Raw genomic sequence first — 9,268 nt, 5'->3', positions numbered from 1 at the left:
ATGACGGCGTTACAGCTTTACATTTAACAACTGCCTAATTAACATGGTCTTAAAGAATTCCTATAGGGCACTTGCAAGCTGAGTGCCACTTTAATCATTTTGGCACTGACTTCCACTGGGATTCTGCTTTTGTCAATAACAGCTTGAGCACTTTGAGCAATTGCTTAAACCACCTGTAAACTAAATGGCCTTCAATATTTTTCTTCATCATTATAACCAGAGAAGCCTGTAGCTGTGGCCTCAATGAAACAACTAATACTTGTCGTTTTTGATAATCAAAAACCCTATTTTTCTGATTTAAACTTCAAACTTCTAATTCCCCAAGACACATCCAGAACGCACACGACTGCAAATCACATTCATATTCAAGTAGTGTATGAGATTTCTTCCATTAAATAATACTTTCAATACTCATTACTTTTTAGATGATCATATTAAAGTCCTTAAATCTGTGCAAAAAAATCTCCAGGTCTTGGTGCTGTAGAGCGGGTCAGTCTAAGAGACCCGGAGGCTGAGTCCAACCAGAGTCATCAACCATGACGTGGAAATTGCTTCTCATTAATTGGGAGCCCAAACCAATAGGACCTCCAGGGATCCTTCAAGCCATCCTCATGAGAGCGCAGCTGAAGACTTTTCCTGCTCTGGCCTCACGCATTACACGTAAGACGACTGGAAGGTGTTTCACGGCGTGAGGAATGCACTCCTGCAGGAACCTGTCCTGGTGGGACGAGCACGGGTCATGCCCATGGGTCACATCAGTGTTTTTGCAAACCTTTCTGCAGCTGTGGTCCGGCTGCTGGGAAGCACGAGGGCTGTCAGCTGCTGCTTCTCCATCACTGCTTTTGGGGCTTTCCCTCACACTCACACAGCCTCACCTGCAGGGGAGGACAGAAGAAATTCTTCCCATTCACCATTTTCTGCCAGTTTACTCAACTCTTCCTCTCCCCTGACCAAACTGCCAACCACCCACTGGGAAAATACGCAAGCCTGGACAAACCAAATGCTGAATATTACTGTTGTCACAGAAAAGAGGAATAAGAATGAATACAATCTGTTAATTTAAAACTGCAAAGCCAAGATCTTGGGAAATTAGTTTGCAGTTGCGTTCCCTATTCCATTAGGTTGACAAATGTTATTAATTTCAAACAAAGGAGTAATATAGTTTATGTACACAAAAAGAGTGAGAGCGGGCGTGAGGCTGGGTTTTCTCTCACTCTTCTTCGTTACCTTTTGTTACAGCTCAGAGTAGTGACTAATTGTGGGACCACCAGCTTTGTACGGTTGAGCGATGGACAGAGCCAGGAAATAAACGGTCAGCGCGTCTTGCAAATTCGTCACCAGAAAGCAGAAGCGCGTAGTCGCTACAGCTGGGGAACGAGAACAAAAAATAGCAACACAGCATATTAAGAAATCACATTATTGCACAAAACAAGAAAATTTTTGAGGAGCATCAAGGATTACTCAGTAGTAAGTCAGAGCTTACGCGCCCACAATGTCCCGTGGGTGCATTTCTATCACAGGGAACTCCAAGCACGTGCTGTGCCTTAGAACTTGGGGAGCCTCTGCGGGGCTTCCTGCAGCTGGGCACGGCACGGCCCGAGGGTTTGCAGAATGGCCCCATACGAAAGCACGGGAAGCGAGCTAGAGCCGTACCACGTGTCTTAACGCAAAGCGAAGAACCTCGGCGGCGATGGATAAACCACACGTTCACAGCGAAGCTTGGGCTTCTGGTCCCACGTAAACAGCAGAGGGAAATTAAAGCTCGCAGCCCTCTTCGGGGTTAATTCAGTGCAGCGACGGCAACGGACACGTAAGTCAGCATCGCCAACTTGCCGGCAGCGCCGATGGACGGAGCAAAGAGCTTCCGAGAGTTCAGAGCCACGTATCGCAACGCGACGCGCCTGAAGCGGTATTTTGGAAAGATGCTGTTTCCACTCACCCTCAAGGAGAAGCAGCATTAAGGAGTCATGGAAATCCCCCGCCAGTCTTAGCGCGTCTTCTGTGGCCGCTAAGACACAGCTCTTCTGGTCCACTGCAGTCATTCACCGGGTGACGTTCCTCAGCCTGCTGCTCACCTGCCTTTCAGCACTTAAACACCGACAAATAAAGCCCCAGGAAAAGCGGCAAGATGCCGGGTTGTTTCCAAAAAACGGCACTTTAACAAGATTGTAACGGCAGTGCTGTATCTTTCCTCCCCAAAAGACAGCCCCAAACAAAGACCCCAAGCAAAATAAAGTCCTGATAGCCTCAGCACACAAAGGAGCCCCAGCACATTTTGTCCAAGTTCCAGTAATTCGGCTCCGGAGAACCCCGCTGCTGATCGAGGCGCGACCCTCCCGGCTTGCTCCGCTGCGTCAAGTATTCCTCCAGCCTTTTCGCCTTCCCAGAGCGGCACATCGGCCGTCCCTGGTGGGATGGGATGGGAGGAAGAGGAAGGTCTTTGGCCTCTCGGGATTCATAGGTCAATACTAAACACTTTTATTTCCACTTAGAAGCCCGCAGGCAGCCAGGACAGAGTGAGCGGTAGCGGCAGAGTTCTCCAGCAGCTGGGCGTTCACGTACCGAGCCGCCGCCGAACTACGCGGGTGGCTTCTATTCCCTATAGATTGATGGGGTTACCGCAAATAAACTAACTCAAAGGAGGTGCAGGCAGGAATTAAGCGGTGAGGTTCTTCTGGTAAAGAAAATGAAAATTAGGTTAATTAGAATAAAATATTTGGAAACCTATATGTCAAAGAGGTACAAAATGGGGGAAAAAAAAAAATCAGTATTGCAATTTCATGTATAAACTAGCAGACAGAAAGCTGCAGTACCATCTTTCCAGATTTTAACCTGCAGAATATGAGAACATCAATTGATGGAAGCTGTTATTCTGCACATCTGGGCAGAACATGTGGGAAATAATCCTCCCTCCAAACAGCGGTGGACTTTGAGATTTATCTGCAAAATGGTTGTAAACCCCTGGAAATCCTGAATTAAGAGGCACTGAAGGAAACCACCGCTAGAGATCATCATTTGACGGATACCAGAAAAACTAAGTCGCCTTCTGTAGGGGCTTATTTCCCACCGCTGACAACAGAGCAGGCTGGGGGACGACATCCTAACTGTAGGTCTCAGTTAATTGCGTAGACTTAACTAAAGCTTACTCCAGGGTCCTGGTCCCAGTACCTGATGAAGATTTCTCTGTGGGAATATGGAATGAGAACTGGAAATGAAAGCGAAAATTCCCTGCCAGCATTTCTCCTTCCATGTCAGATTTTCTGGCACGTGGATAAACATAACTGCCAGCCAGAATCTGGCCTTATGCGCTTGACCTGTAAAGTATGGCACTGCTTTCATTTGTAATAAAATACATCTGCTGTCCTTCAGCAGTCTGGAAAAGCACACCTTTTAAGAGATTTTTTCCCCCATGTAATTTGAGTTCACTGAGCCATTTTTGCTGCTAGTGAAAACAGGCACAGCTCCAGCACGGCTGATGGAGTTTTGCCCACTTGAATTCAGAATGGGACTTGGTATCTTTCAAACGTAAATAAAACCAAAGCATGTCATGGATTGAAACATGTCAATTAAAATAAAAATCGAACTAAAAATAGTATCCAAGTGAATAATAAATGTATTTATCTCATCTTTCCAGAAATTACCAGATTTTGCTCCTAAAATGTACCCTGCAGCAGCACCACGGATATCTTCCTTCCTACGAAGAGAAGTGAATTTTGAAAAGTTATTTAAATTTTGGATTAAACCAGAGTAACAAATACCAGGCAAAAAAAAGTACATAGACGATACTTTACCATGGGCAAAATTGCACAGCATCAATAACAAAATATAGTCTGTGGTGCTTTACATTAACGATGTGCATTTATCTACATCTTCACTTGCACTGTTAAAACATGCATTATTGTGCTAAGTAGCTACATAAAATTAGTCAAAAATTCATTTTTCCTTCCTTCAAACTGTGTATTTATTTAAATTCTAAAAAATAATTCATCTTATGTTTTTCTATGAGAAAAACAAAACCTGAAAGCACACCTGCAATAAAGTCCTGTATGATCCTCCCGGGTGCTAGACATAGTCTTGCTTCGTCTGCATCCGTAACATGGCTGCTTTCAGCATAGCTGCTATTGTGAATTATAAAACATACCTCCATCAGGTTATAATACAGGCTATAATTACGATAAAGGCTACAGATAACAAGCTTTTCTCATAACACTGCTTGTTGCGTTGTGTTTTCATTCCAGCTAAAGATAGACTATATTATTCTATCTATATGTTTGATAAAACTAATTAAAAAAATGGGCTCCGAAACCAGTCCTGAGAAGGTATGGGATGGACACAGCTTCACAGTAACCTTGGATTCTGGCAAATAAAGAATATTCGTTTCCATATTCTCTTCTGCCACTCCATATCTTTAACGGGGATGGGAGAAGCAGGTCCATCGGGCTTTCTTCCGCTGCAGCAGTTGACGATGCTCAGCAGCTTCTGTTGCTTCTGTTAACATCAACGCTGAAACAGCAGTTGACTTTAATATCTAGGGCTAGGGTTCTGAGGTTAGAGGAGACCCGTTCTTCTCTCCTGCTAACGCATTTCTCAGGGCTGGGAAGGACAGAAAAATGACCAGAGTCTGGACTTCGGCTTTAAACTCTGACTTCCACATTTCCTGAGGAAGAACCTTGTGCAATTAACTCATTTCAATACTTTGGTTTGAACTATAAATACATCCCAGGGGAAATCAAAGGCTAAGGCAAGGCAGCATAAATGCCACAGAGCACTTTTTTCTACAGTTAATTGCAAACCCTTTGGTTACTGATGCCCTTCTGAATATTTTTCCTCTCACCCCCACTTAACTTATTCTCTGCACCACTACCAAGGAAGACTTCAGAGTGCTGTCCACTCTGGACTCCTCCAGAATGTAATGGAGTCATCTGGCCTCTTCCAAAGGACTCCCAATTTGATTTTGAACGCTGGGAAGGGGATTAGTGAGACACACATGGAATTAGGGCAATGCACAGTGAAAGCAAAGCAGCCTTTCTGATCATCCTCTTGGGACACAAGGACTAGTTTCAGTATTACTTATACTCCCTGCACCACCAAGGTCAATGGGAATTTTTGGTCAGGCAAGGATGTTCACTTAGGTCTTAGATGTGTCCGAGTCTGATTTTATTTAATTATTTACTACATACAGAACAGGAATTGTCTTTGCCTGTCACTTTAATCAGGAGAGAGAGGTTCTTGCTTTGGCGACCCAGATTACATTTCCCACAGGAGCAGGTTCTTATCAATCCTGCCAGTTACCAAACTACAGCGCACTCTCTTTTCTTTCATCTGTCGGAAAATAGCCATCCTACCACAATGCTATCACAGAAAAGTCTACCTCAGAATGAAGACTGCCTGCAAAAAAACAACATAAAAGAGTCAAAGTTGGGCATTCAAGATGCAAAACAAAGAGCAGGAATAAGATTTTCAAAGGCAGATGAGAGAGATGAATACTGAGCTTTTGAGACAGTCTGAGAGAAGCAGAGAGCCCATCTTCCTACAACTCCAAGATCAAAGTGTATAAAAAGCTGGGAAACACCTCAAAAACAGGGGTATTCACTCTGCCCAGATGCTTAGGCTCATTCAATCTATCAGACTGAGGAGCCTTGTCAGCCAACTATTTGTTTTGTGTTTTTATTTTGGACCTTGCGGTTTGATCTCAAATTTCAACATATGTACTACATTAAACCCACATGCTGGCATCTGACACTACATTAGACATTACGTACATAGATTGATTGAGCCGGGCCCTTCAGTGAAGTTCCACTGATCCTAAAAGTCATTGCAAGGGAGCGGAAAAGGTTAAAAAAAATCTTAAGATGCACAAAGGTTTTGTAATTCCCTTTCCGTTATGCACGCTGCTGTATTTAGACCGTTTGACACAGCATACAATGACGCACACAGCGGCAGTTACATCCTCCTCCTCCAAAAGGTGCTCCATGCCATGAAGGTGCAGTCCTTACATAGGTACAGTTTATTAAGGGTCCAGCATACCTTTTTTTGCAAGCTTCCTTCTCTGTATAGGCCAAAACAGGCACCATTTGAAATCTAAGCCACATCATCATGCAGTTTCTATTACTGTAAATGCAACTAATTAATAAGCTAAATTACTTGAATTAAGAGCTTCAAGGTGAATCCCTTGTGAACTCGGATCTTCTCAGTGTTCTGAGGGATTCTTTCAAGCCTACTGATATTTTCATTATAAATGCCAGCTCACAGATGATTTTGAAAAAAGCCCAACAACTAAAGATGCTGGATTTTTAAAAAGCACAAGCAAAGAAACCCAACAAAACCCAAACATCTTTGATCTCTTCAAAGGCCTGATCAGATCTCAAGGGCCTTGATTTACAAACACAAGTATGTTTGCATTTGATGTATTATTACCTAGAGATCACAAGATCCTTCATATTCTCTTAGAGGGCTGACAAAGATTTTTAAAAAATGCACATTATGCATCAGAGTTTGAGAGATGTGTCTCAAAGACGCAAAAGGTTTTGGTTTACATTAGTTATTTCATAGCAAGTTTCACCGAGAGGCTCTGCTTTATAACTCATCCCACCCCTATGTGTTGAGTGACATCAGGAACTGGATAAAGTGATTTAACTAGCACATTGGCGTGCGTTACAAAGCTTACCATTGCATAAATACAGTTTGTTGCTAGATTTTGGATTTTGTGATCGCAAGCCCAGAATGGCAGGTGTGCCAAACCATACTCAGTCACAGTGCAAGTAAAGCGGTTTCCTTGCTAGAAGGAAATGTCTGCAGAACAGGTAACAGTCTAATTCACATATCATTTTACAATGGTGACACAGTGATTAATCTCCAGCTGAAATACTTACTGAGAAGTAATAGAAAAGGAAGAAAATGGGTTTGAAAGCTAAGTAAGGACACTTCTGTATCAAAAATTGCATTTAAATCTCCAAACGAAGATGAAGAAAGCTTACATTCCTTTTCAGGAATGTTGCAGTCATCTCAGCTTGCTAAGGTTGCAGATGCTTCATTTCCAAGAAAATAAAGGCTGAGTCCATTTACTAAAAACACAAATGGAACATAAAATAACAACATACTGACAGAAAGACAAGTGGATTTCAAAGTAGTAAGGATTTATTTATGTAAAAAATGCTTTTCTCTTAAAATTAGTCTTACAATCTTATCAACCATTTCACCTAGATTTTGCTCCTAACATACTCCACCTATGCAGTACAAACATACATATGCAATAATATTAGCATCTTCATTCATGTATCATGTTGATATATTTCCTACGTGTGATAATATATACAAAACAATCCAGAGTCCTGAACACCTCCATCTGCTGACAAGATTTTCAAACCAAAGAAATATTTTTTCAGCCACTGTGTTCAAGCTTTGCAGGAGCAAAATTTGAGCCTGAAGGTCCAAAACTTGGGCTTCAACTACAGAGACCAAAGTCCAGCAAAGACAATTTGACTCTTACTTACTGGCAAGGTGGATCAGTCTCTTGGAGCAAAGTTTTACCAGCACACGCCTTGACCAATTTTTCTTGCAGAAGTAAATCCAGTGGTACATGACTACAGTTACTCATACAGCCAGAGTCTTAGAAAGAGGACACATACATCCTAACAATACAGTTGACTAGTATTTTAAAGAGAAATTAATTTCAAATTCTGCATTAGAAAAAATAAAAGTGACCTTTACTTCCTCTGCTAACAAAGTATGGTTTAAGCCTTAAGATATTTATTTGAAAGAGTCCGTAGTGTGTAAATGTTTTCATTTCCCAGCCTAATCCTTAGAGCAAAATACTCCTACCTAAATCATATTTGTCTCTTCAGCTAAGTAGATCAGTCATGACGTAAACTGCATCCTGCAGCTCTTTTTCATGCATGCTGGGTTTGAGATTTGTAAGTTCGGAGTACTAAATTCAGAGCTATTTCTATGGGTAGTGTTGCGCAAACTAAACAAAGCTAAAGAGTGCAAGAGCACTTCTCTGGCTTTTGATCTTTCTATATTCTGCTCCTGCGATATCTGAAAGCTTATCTGATTCAGGTTATTCCTTATCAAACTGCAAGTGAGGAGGTTTGTTACAGAACCACACCTGGTCAAGTTTTCTTCAAAAAACTGTTTATAGAACTCTGCCACTTTTGTTTCCATGTACTTGTTGAGCATGGAGTTTGAAAGAGGCTCCTCACACAGCAAGATACTCCTTTCTCCAGCTTCGTCTCCAGACGAGGACTTTACACTTGGCTTTTTGGGATGCTCACACAGAGGGGACTGACCTAGAGGAATATCTACGGACAGTAAAACAGGGCCATCGGGAAGTTCGTCACACACATGGTCCAAAACACAACCTGAATCACACGTGTGGTCCCTCACACGGTCTCCCCCAATATGCAAGTCAGGATAGTTTTGATAAATGCTGTTGCATGACCAGGATCGATACAAATCCACCTGTTCAGTATTTTGTTCTCTTTTGGGGATATGTAAAGCTGGCGATACAGTTCTTTTAACAAGTGTTTTCTGATCTTTTGCTGGTACCTCTTTTAGGGATCTCCATTGAAGACTGCTCCTGTATTCCATTTTGCTACTTCTAGCAGAGATCTCATCCTGCTTCTCATGGCCATCAGTAAAGCCTTTCATTTTTGGGTTGCCTACAAGTTTCTGTCTCCAGATTCCCTCTTTATCCTTTATGGATGCATGAGATTTGCGAGGCTTATCTTGATGACAGCTTTCTTTATATATGAGTCTAGTTAAGATGCCTTCTGCCAACATGATGACAAGTGTGAGTAACAGTCTAATCACCAGAGCTCCATGTAGTCCTGTGAGTGAAAGGAAGACAGACAGAATACCTCAAACTTATTTGGACAAGGAGGAATTATAATAAAAAAAATGAACAACGCACTTCGAAGACTGTGACTTTTCTTTCTCTCTAGAGTATTTACTTTTAGTAAACAGTAAACTGCATGCTTTTCTACAATTTTAACTTCTATACCATGTCAACAAAAACCATTCTGAAGATACAGGGAGGGCATTAACTGGGTTCTTCACCCATAATATCACTTCTGTTCCTAGGTACCTCTTCTGCACTGTGGCTAGTTGAGATAGATCATATTCATGAGCTGTAAAAATCAACAAAATTATTTTACTTGTCTATATCACTACCATCAGCTGCAAATCAACTTCTTCCACTGAAAGACAACAATTTCTAAGAACTAAAGAGGTGACATCGGAAGAAAAATCAAGATCAAAGTCAGACTTA

General features: G+C 41.9%; 1 protein-coding gene across 1 annotated transcript; it reads right to left on the bottom strand.

Moving 5' to 3' along the window:
• Positions 1-7,857: 7,857 nt before the first annotated feature.
• On the bottom strand, positions 7,858-8,781 carry LOC104614327 (uncharacterized protein CXorf21 homolog). The gene has a single exon (XM_010290953.1). The coding sequence runs from the start codon at positions 8,779-8,781 to the stop codon at positions 7,858-7,860; it is 924 nt and encodes a 307-aa protein (XP_010289255.1).
• Between the last annotated feature and the right edge of the window lie 487 nt (positions 8,782-9,268).

Source organism: Phaethon lepturus, unplaced genomic scaffold (genome assembly GCF_000687285.1).
Source record: "Phaethon lepturus isolate BGI_N335 unplaced genomic scaffold, ASM68728v1 scaffold25337, whole genome shotgun sequence".
Classification (NCBI taxonomy): domain Eukaryota; kingdom Metazoa; phylum Chordata; class Aves; order Phaethontiformes; family Phaethontidae; genus Phaethon; species Phaethon lepturus.
The sequence above is the reverse complement of the archived record's forward strand: the minus strand, read 5'-3'. Positions and strand labels throughout refer to the sequence as shown.

Coding starts and splice junctions, on each gene's coding strand:
- LOC104614327 (XM_010290953.1), bottom strand. CDS start 8,781: ATGTTGGCAGAAGGCATCTTAACTAGACTCATATATAAAGAAAGCTGT.